Source organism: Bombina bombina, chromosome 3, assembly GCF_027579735.1.
Source record: "Bombina bombina isolate aBomBom1 chromosome 3, aBomBom1.pri, whole genome shotgun sequence".
In the NCBI taxonomy this organism is placed as follows: Eukaryota; Metazoa; Chordata; class Amphibia; order Anura; family Bombinatoridae; genus Bombina; species Bombina bombina.
The window spans coordinates 278846771-278868994 of record NC_069501.1 but is presented as its reverse complement, the minus strand read 5'-3'; the positions used below and the strand labels follow the sequence as shown (position 1 = coordinate 278868994).

The following is a 22224-nucleotide window of genomic DNA, read 5'->3' as shown; positions in this document are numbered from 1 at the left end:
ACAAGGTAAAGGAAGGCACTCACTGGTCTTTTCATCAAATATTTATTATCAAGCGTGACAATCAGGGACACACTCCCCTTCCTCAGACAAAAAGGAAGGGAAGTGTGTCCCCGAAACGTCACGCTTGATAATAAATATTTGATGAAAAGACCAGTGAGTGCCTTCCTTTACCTTGTATGTATATATATATATATATATATATATATATATATATATATATATATATATATATATAAATTCGGTTTGTAGAAGGGCTCGCCTTTTCCGATCTGAAATCCCTGCTACTTGGCAGTTTTAAGATTATACTTGTCCTGATGAAGGCCCAACTGAGGGCCGAAACGTCGACCATGTATTAGTGTCTTTACTTAATATAGAATGCATTTATCTTCCAAATAAACCCTGAGAGTGCCCTTCTACAAACCGAATTTCTACAATTATTTCCAAGGATTGCACCCACGTCATGGCTACTCCACCTGGTTGGAGTGCTGGGCTACAGGATGGATATATATATATATATATATACACACATACACTCTATTTATATAACAGGGGTGATAACACAGCAGGACCGCTGACAGTCTTACATATAGTGTATTGTAGGAAGTGTTACAGCCTATTACTAGAGGATCTCACTATCCCTCTAACCAGACTGTGGTCCAGCTCCTCCCACCAGCAGCAGCAGTATTTACTGAAATGATTCTGTTCTCTGTCCAGAGGGAACTTAGTTCCTCCTGCAAAACTAGTGCAGGAACTCCGTTCCCATGCGCTCCCGCCCGACTTGACCCCTGGTAAAATATATTGTTGTTTTATGCAACTTTAAACAAAAGTTATATTTTTAAAGATTGCTCATTTTATTAGGCACAGATACAAAATATTGCCAGAACACAAATGTATGCCTTATTACATTAGCTCATTATGAAACATTCCGTTCACCTGGTGTGTTGCTGTGTTTAGGTGACGTCTCTGTTGGACTTTTGGGGTCATGCAAATTAGGACGGCTGCTGCCATTGGATGAGCTTGGATGTATATCTGCTGTGCCTTTGGTGACAGCGGTCACTGGCATATGCGGCATCCTCACAGAAAGTGCAGGTGAATGTTCGTGTGCTATAGCGTCTTGTGAGCCAAAGCCTGAAGAGCCTTTTGCTTTATCTAATGGAAAACAGAAGCATTGTGAAATAAAAAATAAAACCTTAGATTCAGAATGTTATTTTAATTAAGTTTATAAAAGAAAAAAAAAAAAGAAGCTGTCTGAGCCAACCATCTGGATATAAGTGGCATTAATGGACATGTATATATCATTTTACATTTCTATATAACATAATTACAAACTGTGCAGCCTCCCCAGGTGACCCCTCATTGAGAACATTTTATTTTTTTTGCTGTTTGGAGCAATAAAGCAAATCTGAGGTCATATCCTAAGGACTGCTGGCTGTTTATTGCCTCTACCTCCAGTCATGTGCATAGGTGCTACTCATGTAGGATATAGTAGCATGAAGTGTGCCAGGGTGGTAGTTTTCAGTAAACATAATTTCTTCAGCAGAATTTGCATGTAAATTATAGCCCAATGTCTCTTTAAAGATCCAGTAAACACTGTTTAATTATTCTACAGTCTCGCAATAAGGTAACATACTTGGTGAGTTCGAAAATGTTTGGAATGCATTAAAACTTTGCTCGCTGTAATGATTTTTTGCTCTATCCAAAGCATAAAAGAAAAAAATTCAGTTCAGTTTCCCTTTAATAACTGTTTCTGCACAATTTCCTAGACAATATAGCTAACACAAGGAGCCACAGTAATTATACAGAGACATATCTATCTGTACCTGGACTGGACTGGTGATGTCCATTTTCAACTACGGAAGAGCCAGTATTCCTTGCATCCTCCACATGGTTCTGTGACTCCGTCATAACATTCTGCCAAGAAAGTGAAGCAAAGAGTGATTCTGCCAGCTCGTTTGTGATTAGCGCTCATATAGAAAGCGTAAGAGTAAAGATTATGTCAGCTCTGTAATAATAGGATTTTACGGTATTAAAACCAACTTCAACATAGAATTTTGGCATAGGTATCTAAAGATTTGTGTTAGAATAAAAATACTGTTGCTTGTCAATGTAACACTTCAAAAACATATCAAGTCAAAGAATTATAGCTTTTATCTGTATTCTCTTTATAGTATTCAGTCCCTGTTCACGTCAAGTTCATAGAACATCAAAAATTGGCATAAGAATTAATAACTTGTGTACAGTATCATAAAGGATAATTCTGCAGTAAAAAATATTACACATAATGCAGAGGTCACCATTTAAAACCAACAAACATTAGAATATGATGCATATCAATAAACCAAAACAAATAAGAAAACTAGAAAAACAAACAGAATAAAAGACCGTTATCCTTTAACCGAGTAAGGGATCACTGCTCCGAAAAAGCAACCACTATGATTGTTCCATACAAGGTAGGGACTGTATTACAATAAGAAAGATATGTACCTGGAAATATTGAGAATTACCTCAATTGTTAGATTCAAAATCTATTGAACATAACTGGTGTATATTATTAACTGTTGAGGTTATATATTAGGGCTGGGTGATATGGGCGAAAAAAATAATCGCAATTTTCACATCAGCACCCCCTGTAACCCCCATAAGCCCCCCTCTGTAACCTACATAAGCCCCATCAGCTCCCACTGTAACCCGCACCCCCTGTAACCCCCATAAGCCCCCCTCTGTAACCTACATAAGCCCCATCAGCTCCCACTGTAACCCTGCACCCCCTGTAACCCCCATAAGCCCCCCTCTGTAACCTACATAAGTCCCATCAGCTCCCTCTGTAACCCCCCAATAAGCACCCCCTTTAACATAAGCACCGCCTGTAACCACCATCAGCCCCCAACCCACATAAGTCCCAGTTCACCCCCCTCCTTGTAACCCGCCACAGCGCATCCCCCTTCCTGTAACCCGCATCAGCCACAGCGCTATCCGGTAAGTCGGCTCAATGTCGCAAGGCAGGCACGGCAAGTCGACGGCCCTCCTGTACGTCATAGGTGACGTTAAATGGGGCGGGGCTAAAAATCGCATACTCTTGCGGTTTTAAAACCACGGCGATTAATCGCGGTTTAAAATTGCATCCGCCATTAATAGTGCAGATTATATATATATATATATATATATATATATATACATATACACACACACACACACACACACATATATTTTACACATATACATACATACACATATATTTTATTAAATCTTTTCATGTGACAAAACTGAAGAAATGACACTTTGCTACAATGTAAAGTAGTAAATGTACAGCCTGTATAACAGTGTCAATTTGCTGTATATATAAATAACAAAACACACAGCCATTAATGTCTAAACCGCTGGCAACAAAAGTAAGTACACCCCAAAGTGGAAATGTCCAAATTGGGCTTAAAGTGTCAATATTTTGTGTGGCCACCATTATTTTCCAGCACTGCCTTAACCCTCTTGGGCATGGAGTTCACCAGAGCTTCACAGGTTGACACTGGAGTCCTCTTCCACTCCTACATGACATCACAAAGCTGGTGGATGGTAGAGACCTTGCGCTCCCCCACATTCCGTTTGAGGATGCCCCACAGATGCTCAATAGGGTTTAGGTCTGGAAACATGCTTGGCCAGTCCATCACCTTTTTCCTCGGCTTCTTTAGCAAGGCAGTGGTCGTCTTGGAGGTGTGTTTGGGATCATTATCATGTTGGAATACTGCCTTGCGGCCCAGACTCCGAAAGGAGGGGATCATGCTCTGTTTCAGTATATCACAGTACATGTTGGCATTCATGGTTCCCTCAATGAACTGTAGCTCCCCAGTGCCGGCAGCACTTATGCAGGCCCAGACCATGACACTCCCACCACCATGCTTGACTGTAGACAAGACGCACTTGTCTTTGTACTCCTCACATGCTTGACACCATCTGAACCAAATAAGTTTATCTTGGTCTCATCGGACTACAGGACATGGTTCCAGTAATCCATGTCCTTAGTCTGCTTGTCTTCAGCAAACTGTTTGCGGGCTTTCTTGTGCATCATCTTTAGAAGAGGCTTCCTTCTGGGACGACAGCCATGCAGACCAATTTGATGCAGTGTGCAGCGTAACGTTCCATTAAAGATAACTTCGTTATTCCATATAAAAGTCCTGTGAGTGCATTTGTTTGTTTGGATATAGATATATATATAGATATATATAGATATATATAAACACGAAATACAGCTCCTTTGTAGAAAATATTACACAGGCAAACATTATTTGCTCAAAATAAAACTACATTTAGCCACCAATAAGCAAGTGTAACCTTGGTTCTGAACCAAAAATGGGCCTGCTCCTAAGCTTTACATTCCTGCTTTGAAATAAAGATAGCAAGAGAACGAAGAAAAGTGATAATAGGAGTAAATTAGAAAGTTGCTTAAAATGGCATGCTCTATCTGAATCATTAAATAAAAAAATGTGGGTTTAGTATCCCTTTAACCCTTTTAGTGCTAATGACAGCTCTGAGCCGTCACAGAGTTTCTCACTCTGGTGCTAATGACGGCTCAGAGCCGTCATGAGCACTCTCCCACCTTGAGGGAGATCTGGGGGCTCCTTACCGCTCCTACCCCGGCGATCATGCCTGTAGAGTGACAGGCATCGCCGGGGCTTCACGTGATGCGCGGTGACGTCACACGCAATGAAGTGATGACGTCACCGCACAACTTTTATTTATACTTAACAATGTTAAGTATAGGAGGAGGGGGCATGCTGCTTAGAAGCCTGTATCTCAGGCATCTAAGCAGCTACAGACCCCCAAGACCCACTGTTGGAAAGGTAATCGCCTAACCTTTCTAACAATGTAGTCTTGGGGGTCTGTAAAAAGAAAAAAAAATAAACATAGAAAAACAGAATTTATGCTTACCTGATAAATTTCTTTCTCTTACGGTGTATTCAGTCCACGGATTCATCCTTACTTGTGGGATATTCTCAATCCCTACAGGAAGTGGCAAAGAGAGCACACAGCAAAGCTGTCCATAAAGCTCCCCTCAGGCTCCGCCCCCCAGTCATTCGACCGACGGTTAGGAGAAAAAGGAGAACCATAGGGTGCAGTGGTGACTGTAGTTCTAAATTTGAACCTGACTTAAATGTCAGGGCGGGCCATGGACTGAATACACCGTAAGAGAAAGAAATTTAACAGGTAAGCATAAATTCTGTTTTCTCTTACTTGGTGTATTCAGTCCACGGATTCATCCTTACTTGTGGGATACCAATACCAAAGCAATAGGACACGGATGAAGGGAGGGAACAAGTCAGGTCACCTAAACGGAAGGCACCACTGCTTGCAAAACCTTTCTCCCAAAAATAGCCTCCGAAGAAGCAAAAGTATTGAATTTGTAAAATTTGGCAAATGTATGCAGTGAAGACCAAGTCGCTGCCTTACAAATCTGTTCAACAGAAGCCTCATTCTTGAAAGCCCATGTGGAAGCCACAGCTCTGGTAGAATGAGCTGTGATTCGTTCAGGAGGCTGCTGACCAGCAGTCTCATAAGCCAATCGGATGATGCTTTTCAGCCAAAAGGAAAGAGAGGTAGCAGTCGCTTTCTGACCTCTCCTCTTACCAGAATAGACAACAAACAAGGATGATGTTTGTCTGATATCTTTAGTTGCTTTTAAATAGAATTTTAAAGCACGAACCACGTCAAGATTGTGTAAAAGTAGTTCTTTTGAAGAAACTGGATTAGGACACAGAGAAGGAACAATAATTTCCTGGTTAATATTCTTATTAGAAACCACTTTTGGAAGAAAACCAGGTTTGGTACGCAAAACAACCTTATCTGCATGGAACACCAGATAGGGTGAATCACACTGCAAAGCAGACAATTCAGAGACTCTTTGAGCAGAAGAAATGGCTACTAAAAACAAAACTTTCCAAGATAATAACTTAATATCTATGGAATGTAAAGGTTCAAACGGAACCCCTTGAAGAACTGAAAGAACCAAATTTAGGCTCCAAGGAGGAGCCACAGACTTGTAAACAGGCTTGATTCTAACAAGGGCCTGTGCAAACACCTGAACGTCTGGTACAGCTGCCAGGCGCTTATGAAACAGAATAGACAGAGCAGATATCTGTCCCTTTAAGGAACTAGCTAACATACCTTTCTCCAATCCTTCTTGGAGAAAAGCCAGTATCCTTGGAATCCTAACCTTACTCCACGAGTAACCCTTGGATTCACACCAACTAAGATATTTCCGCCATATCTTATGGTAAATTTTCCTTGTGACAGGCTTTCTGGCCTGTATCAAAGTGTCTAAAACTGATTCAGAGAAACCACGCTTAGCTAGGATTAAGCGTTCAATCTCCAAGCAGTCAGTTGCAGAGAAACTAGATTTGGATGCTTGAAAGGACCTCGAATTAGAAGATCCTGTCTCGATGGCAGTTTCCATGGTGGGACCAATGACATGTCCACTAGGACTGCATACCAAGTCCTGCGTGGCCACGCAGGCGCTATCAGGATTACCGAAGCCTTCTCCTGTTTGATTCTGGCTATTAGCCGAGGGAGAAGAGGAAACGGTGGAAAGACATAAGCTAGACTGAATGACCAAGGCGCTATTAAAGCATCTATCAATGCCGCCTTGGGATCCCTGGATCTGGATCCGTAAAGGGGAAGTTTGGTGTTCTGATGGGACTCCATCAGATCCAATTCTGGAATACCCCATAGCTGGGTCAGCTGAACAAAAACCTCCGGGTGGAGTTCCCACTCCCCCGGATGAAAAGTCTGAAGTCTGACGACTTAGAAAATCCGCCTCCCAGTTGTCTACCCCTGGGATGTGAATTGCAGATAGATGGCAGGAGTGATCCTCCGCCCATTTGATGATCCTGGATACTTCCTTCATCGCTAGGGAACTCTTTGTTCCTCCCTGATGATTGATGTACGCTACAGTCGTGATGTTGTCCGACTGAAATCTGAGGAATTTGGCCTCCGCTAGTTGAGGCCATGCTTGGAGCGTGTTGAATATCGCTCTCAGCTCCAAAATGTTTATTGGCGTCGGTCGTGACAATGATCCACTCCGGTCTGCGGAAACTCCTTCCCTGAGACAGGTGAACTTGAGACAACCACCAGAGAAGAGAGTCTCTGGTTTTCTGGTCCATTTGTATTTGAGGAGATAAATCTGCGTAATCCCCATTCCACTGTTTGAGCATGCACAGTTGCAGTGGTCTGAGAGGAATTCGGGCAAAATGGACTAAGTCCATTGCCGCCACCATTAAACCAATTACCTCCATGCACTGAGCCACAGAAGGCTGAGGAATGGAATGAAGAGCTCGGCAGGTGTTCAACAGTTTGTACTTCCTGACGTCTGTCAGAAAAATTTTCATTTCTACCGAGTCTATTAGTGTTCCCAGGAAGGGAACCCTTGTAAGCGGGGACAGAGAACTTTTTTCTATGTTCACTTTCCACCCGTGAGACCTTAGAAAGGCAAGAACAATGTCCGTATGAGCCTTGGCTCTGTGGAAAGACGACGCCTGTATTAATATGTCGTCTAGGTAAGGTGCTACTGCAATGCCCCGCGGTCTTAACACCGCCAGAAGGGACCCTAGCACCTTTGTGAAAATTCTGGGAGCGGTGGCCAACCCGAAAGGAAGGGCCACGAACTGGTAATGTTTGTCCAGAAAGGCGAACCTTAGGAACTGATGGTGATCTTTGTGGATAGGAATATGTAGGTACGCATCCTTTAGATCCACGGTAGTCATATATTGACCTTCCTGGATCATCTGCAAGATTGTCCGAATGGTTTCCATCTTGAAAGACGGAACTCTGAGGAATTTGTTTAAAATCTTTAGATCCAGGATTGGCCTGAAAGTTCCCTCCTTTTTGGGAACTACGAACAGGTTTGAGTAAAAGCCCAGTCCTTGTTCTGCAATTGGAACTGGGTGTATTACTCCCATTCTTAGGATATCTTCTACACAGCGTAAGAACGCTTGTTTCTTTGTTTGGTCTGAAGACAAACGAGAACTGTGGAACCTTCCCCTTGGGGGAGAATCCTTGAATTCTAGAAGGTACCCCTGAGCAACTATTTCTAATGCCCAGGGATCCGGAACGTCTCTTGCCCAAGCCTGAGCAAAGAGAGAAAGTCTGCCCCCTACTAGATCCGGTCCCGGATTAGGGGCTACCCCTTCATGCTGTCTTGGTAGCAGAAGCAGGCTTCTTGGCCTGTTTACCCTTATTCCAGCCCTGCAGGGGTTTCCAGGTTGCTGTGGGCTGGGAAGTGCTATCTTGCTTTGCAACAGCAGAGGTCGCAGCTGGTCCGCTCCTGAAGTTGCGAAAGGAGCGAAAATTAGCCTTGTTTTTGGCCTTAAACGGCCTATCTTGTGGAAGGGCATGACCCTTGCCCCCAGTGATATCTGAAATAATTTCTTTCAGCTCTGGGCCGAAAAGAGTCTTCCCCTTGAAGGGAATATTTAACAGTTTTGTTTTGGACGACACATCCGCCGACCATGATTTGAGCCAAATCGCTCTTCGCGCCATGATGGCAAAACCTGAGTTTTTCGCCGCTAGTTTAGCTGACTGGAAAGCGGCATCAGTGATAAAAGAATTAGCCAGCTTTAGAGCATGAATTCTATCCATGACCTCATCGTATGAAGTCTCCCTCTGGAGCGACTCCTCCAGGGCCTCGAACCAAAAAGCCGCTGCAGTAGTTACAGGAATTATGCAGGCAATTGGTTGAAGTAGAAAACCTTGCTGAACAAAAATTTTCTTCAGCAATCCTTCCAATTTTTTGATCCATAGGATCTTTGAAAGCACAACTGTCCTCTATTGGTATAGTTGTACGCTTAGCAAGTGTTGAAACTGCCCCCTCCACCTTAGGGACCGTCTGCCACTCGTCCCGCCTGGGGTCATTTATGGGGAACATTTTCTTAAAGATAGAGGGGGGGGAACAAAGGGTACACCTGGTCTCTCCCACTCCCTAGTCACAATATCCGCCACCCTCTTTGGGATCGGAAATGCCTCAGTGTATACGGGGACCTCTAAAAACCTGTCCATCTTACACAATTTTTCTGGGACCACCATGGGGTCACAATCATCCAGCGTAGCTAAAACCTCCTTAGGCAGTACGCGGAGGTGTTCCAGCTTAAATTTAAACGCTAAGGAGTCTGAATCTGCCCGCTGAGAAACTTTTCCTGTATCAGAAATTTCTCCCTCGGACAGACCTTCCCTCACCGCTACTTCAGAGTTTTGTGAGGGTACTACAGATAAATTATCCACAGCGTCTGATTGCTCATCCTCTGTATTTAAAACTGAGCTATCGCGCTTTCTTGGAAAAACTGGCAGTTTGGATAAAAATGCTGCAAGGGAATTATCCATCACTGCTGCTAATTGTTGTAAAGTAATAGGGGCCAATGTGCTAGAGGTACTAGGCATCGCTTGCACGGGCGTAACTGGTGTCGACACATGGGAAGAGGAAGAAGGACTATCCTCATTACCCTCTGTTAGAGAATCATCTTGGGCTACATTTTTAAGTGTCACTGGATGGTCTTTAAAATGCTTAGATGTTTTAGCACACTTTACACATAAATGCAATGGGGGTACCGCCATGGCTTTCAAACATAAAGAACAAGGTCTATCTGAAGTCTCAGACATGTTTGACATACTTATACAGCACTACAATACAGAAAAAAAAATAACTTTTTGAAAAAACGTTACTGTGTCTTTAAATAATAAAAAGCACACCCTTTTTTTTCAAATTACCAAAAAACATCCGATCTTTATGAAAATTTCAACACATGATCCCAATGCTTTGAAATGATTGCACACAAAATTTTAACTCAATTAACCCCTTATTGACCAAACCGGAGCAAAATGCAGTAAACAACCGGTTTAACACACTACAGCACGGTGCCACAGTCTTTGCTGCGGCCCTACCTTCCCTTAGGTTTATTTCTAGCAGAAATATAAGCCTCCTTGATGTCCTCCTGCACTCTCAGGGCTCTACACATGAAGCTGCATGAGTTATCTTGAAAATCAACTGCGCAACTGAGGCGCGAAAATGAGGCCCCCTCCCCCTTCAGTCCAGAGTTATGGGGCCTTCCTAAGTCAGACTAGGCGTCTGATAATATGCCAGGCGAAATAAAAACCCCAAAAAGTGTTTACAACGTTTCAAACACTTAAATAAATATAATATTCCATCAATAAAATAATCGATTTAGCCCATCACAGTGTCTACCAGTATTTAAGCCCTTAACTGATGCCATCCTTCTATACTGTGTTAAAGAAAATGGCTTACCTTCCCTCATGGGGATCTCTGTCAGTCTTCTAGCATTACCAGGTCTTGTTAGAAATAAATGACTGAGCATACCTTAAGCAGTTAAGCCTGCAAACTGTTCCCCCAACTGAAGTTCTCCGGTACTCAACAGTCCTGTGTGGGAACAGCAATGGATTTTAGTTACAACATGCTAAAATCTTTTTCCTCTCAGCAGAAATCTTCATCACTTTCTGCCTCAGAGTAAATAGTACAAACCGGCACTATTTTAAAATAAACTCTTGATTGAAGAAATAAAAACTACAAATCTAACACCACAAACTCTTTACCCTCCCGTGGAGATGCTACTTGTTAGAGCGGCAAAGAGAATGACTGGGGGGGCGGAGCCTGAGGGGAGCTATATGGACAGCTTTGCTGTGTGCTCTCTTTGCCACTTCCTGTAGGGATTGAGAATATCCCACAAGTAAGGATGAATCCGTGGACTGAATACACCAAGTAAGAGAAATATTAGCACCCAGGTGGGAAAGTGCTTAGCACTCAAAGGGTTAAAGAAACATGAGTCAAAATTAAACTTAAAAGGGACAGTCTACACCCAAATTTGTATGGTTTTAAAAGATAGATAATCTCTTTATTACCCATTCCCTAGCTTTGCATAACTAACAATTGTATAAATACACTTTATCGCTGCGATTACCTTGTATCTAAGCCTTTGCAAACTGCTCCTTATTTCAGTTCTTTTGACAGACTTGCATTTTAGCCAATCATTGCTGACTCCCAGGTTACTCCAAATGAATGAGTACAACGTAATCTATATGACACACATGAACTAAATGCCCTCTAGTGGTGAAAAACTGTCAAAATGCATTCAGATAAGAGGCGGCCTTCAATGTCTAAGAAATTAGCATATGAGCCTACCTAGGTTTAGCTTTCAACTGAGAATACCAAGAGATTAACTCAAACTTGGTGATAAAAGTAAATTGTTGAGTTGTTTAAAATTACATATATACATACATATAATAAAATGCTCATAACACACAGTAGAACATTTTCTTTTTAAACTTCCCAAGTAATTTAAAATAAATAAATAAAACAGTAGAAATTTAGATTTGCACAATTGTAAACAGTCTTAACAGATTTGCTGAGGAAAGTGGTTGTTGCATATTTTTATAAGAGGTGCATGTAACTGTCTCACTACACATACGGACATGGTACCAGTACAATAACCATACAGGATGTGCAAGCGCGTGCATGCTTTAGTACAGCATAGCCATTGAGGTTTAGCCTTTTTAATGTGCATATTTCCAGTTCAAATACAGTATGAAAGTGAGTTAAGTGCATATGTTTATTTGACTAAGTAGCAAGGCAAGTAGGAAGGAAGCAAGATTGGTCTTACCATCAAGCAAATATGTCCTCTAACTAGACTTGTTTATGAAATAGGACCTTTGCTTAGTATAAGAACAGAATGTATTTCACCATTTAAAATGCAATACATAGCCTTGGTTATTTTAATATTTTAAAGGGTCTAGCTTAGAGAACGGTGTACACAAGGCATGAGGAAACCAATTCAGTATCTGATCTGCCAAATAAAATCACACAAACACTGCACTTATCTGCATCTGCAAAGAGTATGTAAAGCCAGGAACATTCTGTTCTAAATAAACAGTTAAAATGACATGTTACTGAACATAAATTCTCTTTTATTCCTGATGCAACTGCAAGAAAGAAAAAAGTTTAATGAGGTGTACCTGGATTTTTCTTTATTTAAAGATATAATCAGCTCATTAGAGTAACTGCTCTAGGAGCAGAAGCCAATGCCCTTGCTAGTCATAGGACATGCTTTCTGATTGGATGCCTCTACAATGGGATGCAGTAAGTAAGGGCATTTTGAGATCTCCTTTTTCATACATAGATGTTCATACAATATTTTCAAACTTGCTTTTACATATACTTCACCACAAGCAATTCTGAATATGGGTAACACCTAACTTTAAAATGGGATATTAAACACTAACTACATTTTATCAGCATAGTGTTGAGGTTAATCATGGGTGCCACCATGTTAAAATCTAGAATTCATTACATTGATGGTAAAGCTGGGACTTCTCAGAGCAAGCTCAGACGCCTGTAAACATCGCAGCCTCCACGAGCAACACGTGTATATATACATTCAGTATATTAATATACACACACGTGTTGCTCTTGGAGGTTGCCATGTTTACAATAATGTAAAAAGTTAAAAAAGCTTCCCACGATATCTAGTGGCAGCAACATTCCTTCTGAACGATCACGATTTGTAAAAGTATTATTCAATTTACAACACACATACATACAGTATATATATATATATATATATATATATATATACACATACACAGGGAGTGCAGAATTATTAGGCAAGTTGTATTTTTGAGGATTAATTTTATTATTGAACAACAACCATGTTCTCAATGAACCCAAAAAACTCATTAATATCAAAGCTGAATAGTTTTGGAAGTAGTTTTTAGTTTTAGCTATTTTAGGGGGATATCTGTGTGTGCAGGTGACTATTACTGTGCATAATTATTAGGCAACTTAACAAAAAACAAATATATACCCATTTCAATTATTTATTTTTACCAGTGAAACCAATATAACATCTCAACATTCACAAATATACGTTTCTGACATTCAAAAACAAAACAAAAACAAATCAGTGACCAATATAGCCACCTTTCTTTGCAAGGACACTCAAAAGCCTGCCATCCATGGATTCTGTCAGTGTTTTGATCTGTTCACCATCAACATTGCGTGCAGCAGCAACCACAGCCTCCCAGACACTGTTCAGAGAGGTGTACTGTTTTCCCTCCTTGTAAATCTCACATTTGATGATGGACCACAGGTTCTCAATGGGGTTCAGATCAGGTGAACAAGGAGGCCATGTCATTAGATTTTCTTCTTTTATACCCTTTCTTGCCAGCCACGCTGTGGAGTACTTGGACGCGTGTGATGGAGCATTGTCCTGCATGAAAATCATGTTTTTCTTGAAGGATGCAGACTTCTTCCTGTACCACTGCTTGAAGAAGGTGTCTTCCAGAAACTGGCAGTAGGACTGGGAGTTGAGATTGACTCCATCCTCAACCCGAAAAGGCCCCACAAGCTCATCTTTGATGATACCAGCCCAAACCAGTACTCCACCTCCACCTTGCTGGCGTCTGAGTCGGACTGGAGCTCTCTGCCCTTTACCAATCCAGCCACGGGCCCATCCATCTGACCCATCAAGACTCACTCTCATTTCATCAGTCCATAAAACCTTAGAAAAATCAGTCTTGAGATATTTCTTGGCCCAGTCTTGACGTTTCAGCTTGTGTGTCTTGTTCAGTGGTGGTCGTCTTTCAGCCTTTCTTACCTTGGCCATGTCTCTGAGTATTGCACACCTTGTGCTTTTGGGCACTCCAGTGATGTTGCAGCTCTGAAAAATGGCCAAACTGGTGGCAAGTGGCATCTTGGCAGCTGCACGCTTGACTTTTCTCAGTTCATGGGCAGCTATTTTGCGCCTTGGTTTTTCCACACGCTTCTTGCGACCCTGTTGACTATTTTGAATGAAACGCTTGATTGTTCGATGATCACGCTTCAGAAGCTTTGCAATTTTAATAGTGCTGCATCCCTCTGCAAGATATCTCACTATTTTTGACTTTTCTGAGCCTGTCAAGTCCTTCTTTTGACCCATTTTGCCAAAGGAAAGGAAGTTGCCTAATAATTATGCACACCTGATATAGGGTGTTGATGTCATTAGACCACACCCCTTCTCATTACAGAGATGCACATCACCTAATATGCTTAATTGGTAGTAGGCTTTCGAGCCTATACAGCTTGGAGTAAGACAACATGCATAAAGAGGATGATGTGGTCAAAATACTCATTTGTCTAATAATTCTGCACTCCCTGTATACATACACACATATATATATATATATATATATATATATATATATATATACACACACACACACACACACAGGTGGCCCTCGGTTTACAATGGTTCAATTTGCACCGTTTCAGAATAACAACCTTTCTTTTCAGTCATGTGACTGTTATTGAAAAGCATTGAGAAGCAGTGCATTAATTAAAATAGCCAGTAGGTGGAGCTGTCTGCTTGTGTTGCAGCAAAGATATGCAAGCCGAGCACACAAGCAGGCTGAAATTAATCAGTGTAGCTAGCTGGACCTGAGCTATCGAGCAGCTTTCAAAGGAGCAAGATCTTCCTGTCTATAAATCCGTCCAGATTTGAATGCATAGAAAGAACTGTTTGCAAAAAAATGCAAGTAAAGTCTGTGTTGTGTAGTTTTTTATTAGGTTTATAATGCTGTTTTAGCAAATGTTTTTGTTCATTTAACTTATATTATGTGTCTAATGCTGTTTAGCATTTAAAGTCTTCATTTCAAAGCTTTAAAAATAATGTATTAGGTGTTACTTATGACAATGTTGAGAGGGGCCTGGAACCTAACTCTCTCACTTCCCATTGACTTACATTATAAACTGGGTTTCAATTTCTTCTGGAACCTAACCCCGGCATAAAATGAGGGCTACGTGTATGTATGTATGTATATGTATATATGTATATATATATATATATATATATATATATATGTGTTGTAAATTTAATAATACTTTCACAAGTTAAGGGATCTGCTTATGTTTCCTTTTCCCAGACATCCCTCCGGCTCACTTTATTCCTCTCTTTTTTTTTGTTTAACAAACCCCCAAAGCTGAGCAATCATTCACTCTCCTGCCTCTCTCTCGCCCCCTCCTGCTTTCCCCGCATCCAATAAAAAAGCTGCCCACAGAGCACATGAAAATAGTCAGCTAGAGACATAAATGGTGATGTAGGATGTTGCGATGGGAGTGTTTTGTCAAAGCTCCCTAACTGGTGACGTATCCACAGCGCCACGTCATCACCACTGCATATGTGCCAGCACTGGGTGTAAGTGCTACCCGAACGTGGCTATAGTAAAACTTCCTTAAACTGAATAGTGAAAAAAGATGAGTGTGCATGAAGCTCAAAAAAAACAAATTTTGCAGTATTTTTATATTCACACTTTCAACAAGATCCTACTGAGCATGTGCACTAGCTCACAGGGTATACGTATATTAAGTAGAAAAGAAGAGGCGGATCCATCCAATACTTCCAAAACACTGTGAATTTATTGTAGCAATTTTCTTTCACATACAATTGTTGCAAAAAACTTCAGAGACACACACCATAGGAGCTGATGTGAGGTCCGGTTTCAGTCTTACATGTTTCGGCGGATCCTGACCGCCTTAATCATAGACCAACGTATATTAGTATGTGATTGGCTGATGTCTGTCACATGTCTGCCTAAAAGTACCCATAAAACTAATCCTTTAAGGTTTATTTCCATGTACACAAGTCAGTCATTCTATTTCTAATATAATTCAGAAACATTGGCATGTTCTACAAGCTGATGAATTATTACAAACAGTTATTCCTGAGAAGCCATTATTCACATACAAAAGAGCCAATAATCTTAGTGATTGCCTTACAACTAGCCACTTTAACAGAAATGCTAAGAAAACTCCTATATACAAAGGGTCTATTGCATGTGGCAGCTGTAATGTGTGTACTCATATGATTAAAAAGAAAACCATAATTGACAGGTTTCATAAGAAGTGGACCATCAATAACCACATAAACTGTAAGAGTACCAACGTGATTTATTGCGTTTCCTATGACTGCAAATTAATCTATGTAGGAATGACTACTAGATGCCTTGGTACAAGAATGACAGAGCATTTAAGTAACATCAGGCTAGCTAAAAAAGATATTGAGAAAGGTAAGAAAATAAAAAGTGTGGCGAGACATTTCTTACAAAACCACAATGGGAAAACTCAAGCCTTTAAATGCTGGGGCCTGGAGACTCTGAAACCTGGGATTGGGGGGGGGGGGGGGGGCACACAGAACAGGCATTATTAAAAAAGGAAGCCAAATGGATTTTCAGATTAAATTCTGTAATGCCATTTGGTATGAATGAAAACAACAATTTTTGGGTTTATCTGTAAATATGCTAACTGCAAAATTATTAGGAATTATGATTCAAAGTAGGCGAATATAAAGATGTAATGTAAATAAAGCCCAATCAACATCAATCTTTTAATTTTATGCCCTACTAAGAGATGCTGTAAAGGCCAAGGATTAACCTATTTTTAGGCATTTGGCTTAATCCAGCTCTTAATGTAACTCCCTTATTACTATATCAGTGCATAATTCATGTAGTAATTTATAGTACCCATATTAAGATATGCACCCCGAATAGGGCGATCTTATTATAATATCTACAAAATTAAATAGTTAACATGGTTCAGTTAGAACCGATTTGATCTTGTGGACTAAGTAAGAGCCCCAGACTGAGTTGTGTAATGGTTGTATACTAAGTCCCATATCACTTACATACTGGCTATTGTATATGGTGAGAACAGTGTTAATCAGTGATATGATTAAAACTCATGACAGTTTGTAATCGGCGAGTGCATGTCTTATGTCAAATTGTTTGTATATTCTTTCCTTCATCAGCGGTCCTTACTATCCATAACCTACACCCTCTATAAGCACAATATGTAATCAAATATGCAAAATTTTACTTCTTTATATGAAGTCAATAACTGCACATAATATATGTAAAAACAATGGTGCAAAGAATTACAGGCTAACTTGACGATAAGTGTTTGATCCTTTATTTGAGTAAAATCCGACCATACAGAATACAAGTCAATCTGTTAGTATGGATTCGCTCTGCAGCGTAGTCAAAGGATTGATATACACACGGATACTGGTCACTCTTAGTAGTAATCGCACCACTTAATAATAATGTGTATCCGCTATGAATACAATTGAGGGGCTTGTCTCGTACTGTGAGTCTGATTGGACATTCCGTTTTTCTATTTTACCCGATCTAAACACACATTACAATACTCTATACGAAGACAACAATACCCTCTTTCTATTGGGCAAAATAGAGGTGTGCCGTAATTAGCGCAGAGGATTGGTGCCATACTTTTGAGACAGGGTTAAAAGGAGACCGCAGCAAACATTCGGCTTGTCATTTTGAACTAAATTCACATTGAGAAAGGCCGTGTAACGGCCGAAACACGTTTGTGTGGCTTAATAATATATTTATTAACTTATATCACCTTAGCTGCTGCTTTCACGATAATACTTAGTGTTAACCCTGGCACCTGAAGTTGAGGAATCCTGTTATCGGCCAGGAATACAGGGGGGGTAGCATTGATTGTATTTTGGCAGCTGCTTTAGGTGTTTGTTTTTATTTAATTCTATTAGTGGACCTGAATTAAGTGATATATTAAACTTTATTTCTACAATTAAAATATAAAGTCAGGAAAAAGTTAATTATTTTAAATACCTATATATTTTTGCATACAAAGTAAGCTGTGTAGATACAGCATTGTAAAATTAATAGGAATAAGAGTGCTATTTAATCCCCTCTCAGTTCTTCTCAGCTCTTCCCCCACCCTGTTCTATTCACATGATACAGGGGGCCAGGAAAATGGGAGAGAAAACAAAAATTCTCAGAAAAAACAATTTATGCTTACCTAATAAATTTATTTATTTCCGGACATGGTGAGTCCACAGAATCATCAATTACTAGTGGGAATATCACTCCTGGCCAGCAGGAGGAGGCAAAGAGCCCCACAGCAATAAGATAAGGAGAATCAAACTGCAGAGCCGAGAGTTCCGAAACTCTCAGAGCAGAAGAAATAGCAGCAAGAAACAAATCCTTCCAAGATAACATCTTAATATCTAAGGAATGCATAGGCTCAAACGGAGACCGCTGTAAAACTCTAAGAACAAGATTAAGACTCCAGGGAGGTGAAACAGGTTTAAACACAGGCCTGATCCTGACTAGAGCCTGACAAAAAGATTGCACATCTGGCGTATCCGCCAAAATCTGACCCTTTAGAGTACAAGCTGACAAACCCTTCTCCACACCCTCATGGAGAAAAGACAAAATCTTTGGAATCCTTACTCTACTCCAAGAGTAGCCTTTCGCACCAATACAGATATTTACGCCATATCTTATGGTAAATCCTTCTAGTCACAGGCTTATGAGCCTGGATCAAAGTCTCAATGACAGACTCTGAAAAAACCCACGCTTAGATAAAATTAAGAGTTCAATCTCCAAGCAGTCAGCATCAGAGAAACGAGATCTGGATGAAGGAAGGGACCCTGAAGTAGAAGGTTCTTCCTCAGAGGTAGTCTCCAAGGAGGACGAGATAACATTTTCACTAGGTCTGCATACCAGATCCTGCGAGGCCACGCTGGTGCTATGAGAATCACTGAAGCCCTCTCCTGCTTGATCCGGGCAATGACTCTTGGCAGGAGAGCGAACGGAGGAAACAGGTATGCTAGACTGAAGTTCCAAGGGACCACAAGGGCATCTATCAAGAAAGCCTGAGGATCCCTTGACCTTGAGCTGTACCTCGGGAACTTGGCATTCTGCCTAGATGCCATGATATCCAGCTCCGGTCGCCCCCATTTGAGGATCAGACTGGAAAATACTTGAAAAGTCTGTGGGCTCAAAAAATCCGCTTCCCAATTGTCCACTCCTGGAATGTGCATCACGGATAGACAGCAATTGTGGGTCTCCGCCCACAGAAAAATACGGGCCACCTCTGTCATGGCCAAGGAACTCTGAGTTCCTCCCTGGTGGTTGATGTATGCCATTGATGTTATGTTGTCAGACTGGAACCTGATAAACCAGGCAAAAGCTAACTGAGGCCAGGCCAGTAGAGCATTGAAAATCGCTCTCAGTTCTAGGATGTTTATAGGGAGATCCGACTCCTCCAGAGTCCATAGACCCTGAACCTTCAATGATCCCCAGACTGCTCCCCAACCTAGAAAGCTGGCATCAGTGGTCACAATTGTTGTTCCTGAGACAACTACCACGGAAGAGAGTCCCTTGTCGCCTGATCTAGATCTATTTGGAGACCGATCCACATAGTTCCCATTCCATTGTCTTAACATGCATAACTGTAGAGATCTGAGATGGAACCGAGCAAACGGAATGATGTCCATGGAAGCTACCATCAGACCAATTACCTCCATATATTGAGCCACTGATGGCCGAGGAGAGGACTGAAGGGAAAGGCAAGAATTGAAGATCTTTGACTTTCTGATATTTGTTAGAAAAATCTTCATTAATAGGGAGTCTAGAAAACTAACCTTGTAGCTGGAACCCGAGAACTTTTCCCCAGATTCATCTTCCATCCGTGGGAGCGAAGAAAAGACAAGATCTCCGTATAAGAGTTTGCTTGTTGAAAAGACGGCGCCTGAACCATATTGTCGTCCAGATAAGGCGCCACTGCAATGCCCCAAGACGGAAGCACTGCCAAAAGAGCCCCCAGAACCTTTGAAAAAATTCTGTGAGCAGTGGCAAGACCAAAAGGAAGAGCTACAAACTGGAAGTGATTGTCTAAAAAAGCAAACCTCAGAAACTTGTGATGATCCTTGTGAAAAGGAACATGAAGGTAAGCATCCTTTAGGTCTATGGTTGTCATGAACTGACCCTCCTGAACCAAGGGAAGGTTGGAACGAATAGTTTCCATCTTGAAGGATGGTACTCTGAGAAACCGGTTTAAACACTTCAGATCCAGAATTGGTCTGAAAGTTCCCTTTTTTTTTTGGGAACCATAAACAGATTTGAGTAAAAACCCAGATGCTGTTCCTGTGGAGAAACAGGAACTGATACCCCCAGGGCAGAAACATCCTTGACACAATTTAAGAATGCCTCTCTTTATCTGGTCTACAGATAATCTTGAGAGAAGAAATCTGCCTCTTGGGGGAGGTCTTGAATTCTATCTTGTACCCCTGAGATACGATGTCCACCGCCCAGGGGTCCGGAACATCTCTTTTCCAGGCTTGAACAAAAAAAAGAAAAAAAAGTCTGCCCCCTACTGGATCCGAGACCGGATCGGGGCCGACCCTTCATACTGACTTGGAGTCAGACTCAGATTTCTTAGACTGTTTCCCCTTGTTCCAAGACTGACCAGACTTCCAGGAAGACTTGGATTATTCTTGCTTAGAGGAAGAAGAGGAAGAGGGCTTACCTCTAAAGTTGCGAAAAAAATGAAAATTACTCTGACGTCCTGTTTATTCCTTTTATCCTGAGGAAGAAAAGAACCCTTTCCATCCATGATATCAGAAATGATTTCAGCCAAATCAGAACCAAACAAGGTCTTACCCTTGTAAGGAATTGCTAAGAGCTTGGATTTAGAACAAACATCCGCAGACCAAGACTTAAGCCTGCAAGCTAAAAGCACAAAAGCAGACATTTTAGCTCCCAGCTTAATAATTTGTAAAGAAGCATCCGTGATAAAGTAGTTGGCTAACTTAAGAGCCTTAATCCTATCCTGGATCTGCTCAAGAGGAGTATCTATCTGAATAGAATATGAAAGAGCATCAAACCAGTAAGCTGTTGCACTGGTAACAGTGGCAATACACACCACAGGCTGCCATTGGAGACCCTGGTGTACACACATCTTCTTTAATAAAGTCTCCAACTTCTTATCCATTGGATCTTTAAAAGAACAACTATCCTCTATGGGAATAGTAGTCCTCTTAGCCAAAGGGGAAATAGCTCTTTCCACCTTAGGAACCGTTTGCCACGACTCCTTAATAGAGTCAGCAATAGGAAAAATTTTCTTAAAAATTGGAGATGGAGAAAAAGGGAATCCCAGGTCTCTCCCACTCCTGGACAATAATCTCTGAAGCACGGTCAGGTACAGGAAATACCTCCACCGCAGAGGAAACATCAAAATATTTATTCAGCTTACTAGCCGTCTTAGGGAAAACTACGAAATTCATTTGAAGAGTCGTCCAAAGTAGCCAAAATCTTAACAGAAGGAGGTGTTCCAGCTTAAACCTGAAGCAAACAACTTTAGAATCAGAAGAATGAATTAAACAGAGTCTGAAATTTCACCCTCAGAAGCTACCAAAGTATCTTTGTCCTCAGACTTCTGAGAAGAAACACTCTGATTAACCTCTGTTAAATTAGAAACCTTATTTACAGATTCTTTAACTTTCCTCTTGCGCTTTCCCTACAGCATGGGAAAAGCAGACAGAGGATACCTGGGCAGCAATATCTTGCAAAGTAACTCCAGACGGAGCATGAGAGGAAACACAGGGCACTGCATGTGGAGATGAAAGGGTTTGGGACGCTTTAGGAGAAAGCTGCGGCAAATCTGGTACAGGAGGCACCTGAACAGCATCCGCCTTATCTAATGATGGCTCAGAATGAAAAAGTCTATTCTAAAACAAAGTTCTTTCAATAGAGGAGGAACAAAAAGGAACTGGGGATTCCACCTGAGCATCCAAACACAAGCTACAGGTAACATTCTGCAAGGCCTCCTGATCCATCTTACACAAAGAGAATGTAGAAAAAAAAACAAACAATTTTTTTTTTTAAATTTTATTAAATTCTCATTTTTATTTTAAATAAAATATAAAAAGGGAAAAATGCGCTACTGTTACTTTAAATAATAAAGTCAGAAAAAAAGAACAGAAAAACGCAACCAGCCCCAGGCACCCTCTACACCTCAGCAATCCTGCTGAGGTGCCTACCTGACCTGCCGACCACCAAACTAAGATCAAACGTTCCGTTTTCACAGTAACTGCTTGAAACAATGAAAGGCTTGAAAGAGAGGCTTCCAAGATTACAGAGCCTCCGTAATAAACAGCAACTCTGGAGTCTCACGCTGCAGTGCTAACAGGAAGTTAAACAGCGCGAAAACACACAGCCAGCCTCAGAAACAGAACCGCCCTGATCGGGGCAGTCCCAGCAAACGTAACAGAAAATAGAAAAGTAAAACATGGCCCTAAAGTGCAGAAAACACATGTACCCCCAAACAGAACAGTTTATTTTTAAACTGAGCCACCAATGAAATAAAAAAAAAAAAAA

At 41.1% G+C, this 22224-nt stretch overlaps 1 protein-coding gene across 1 annotated transcript in view; it reads right to left on the bottom strand.

Annotated features, from left to right (window-relative positions):
- The window catches only part of LOC128653175 (smoothelin-like protein 2), a 180617-nt gene that overhangs the window by 92361 nt on the left and 66032 nt on the right, over positions 1–22224 (bottom strand). The window contains exons 2-3 of the mRNA XM_053706305.1: positions 1821–1911; positions 934–1149 (exon numbers count right to left, since the gene is read on the bottom strand). Coding sequence (XP_053562280.1) covers positions 934–1149; positions 1821–1911 — 307 coding nt within the window. The remainder of the gene's footprint in view (positions 1–933; positions 1150–1820; positions 1912–22224) is intronic.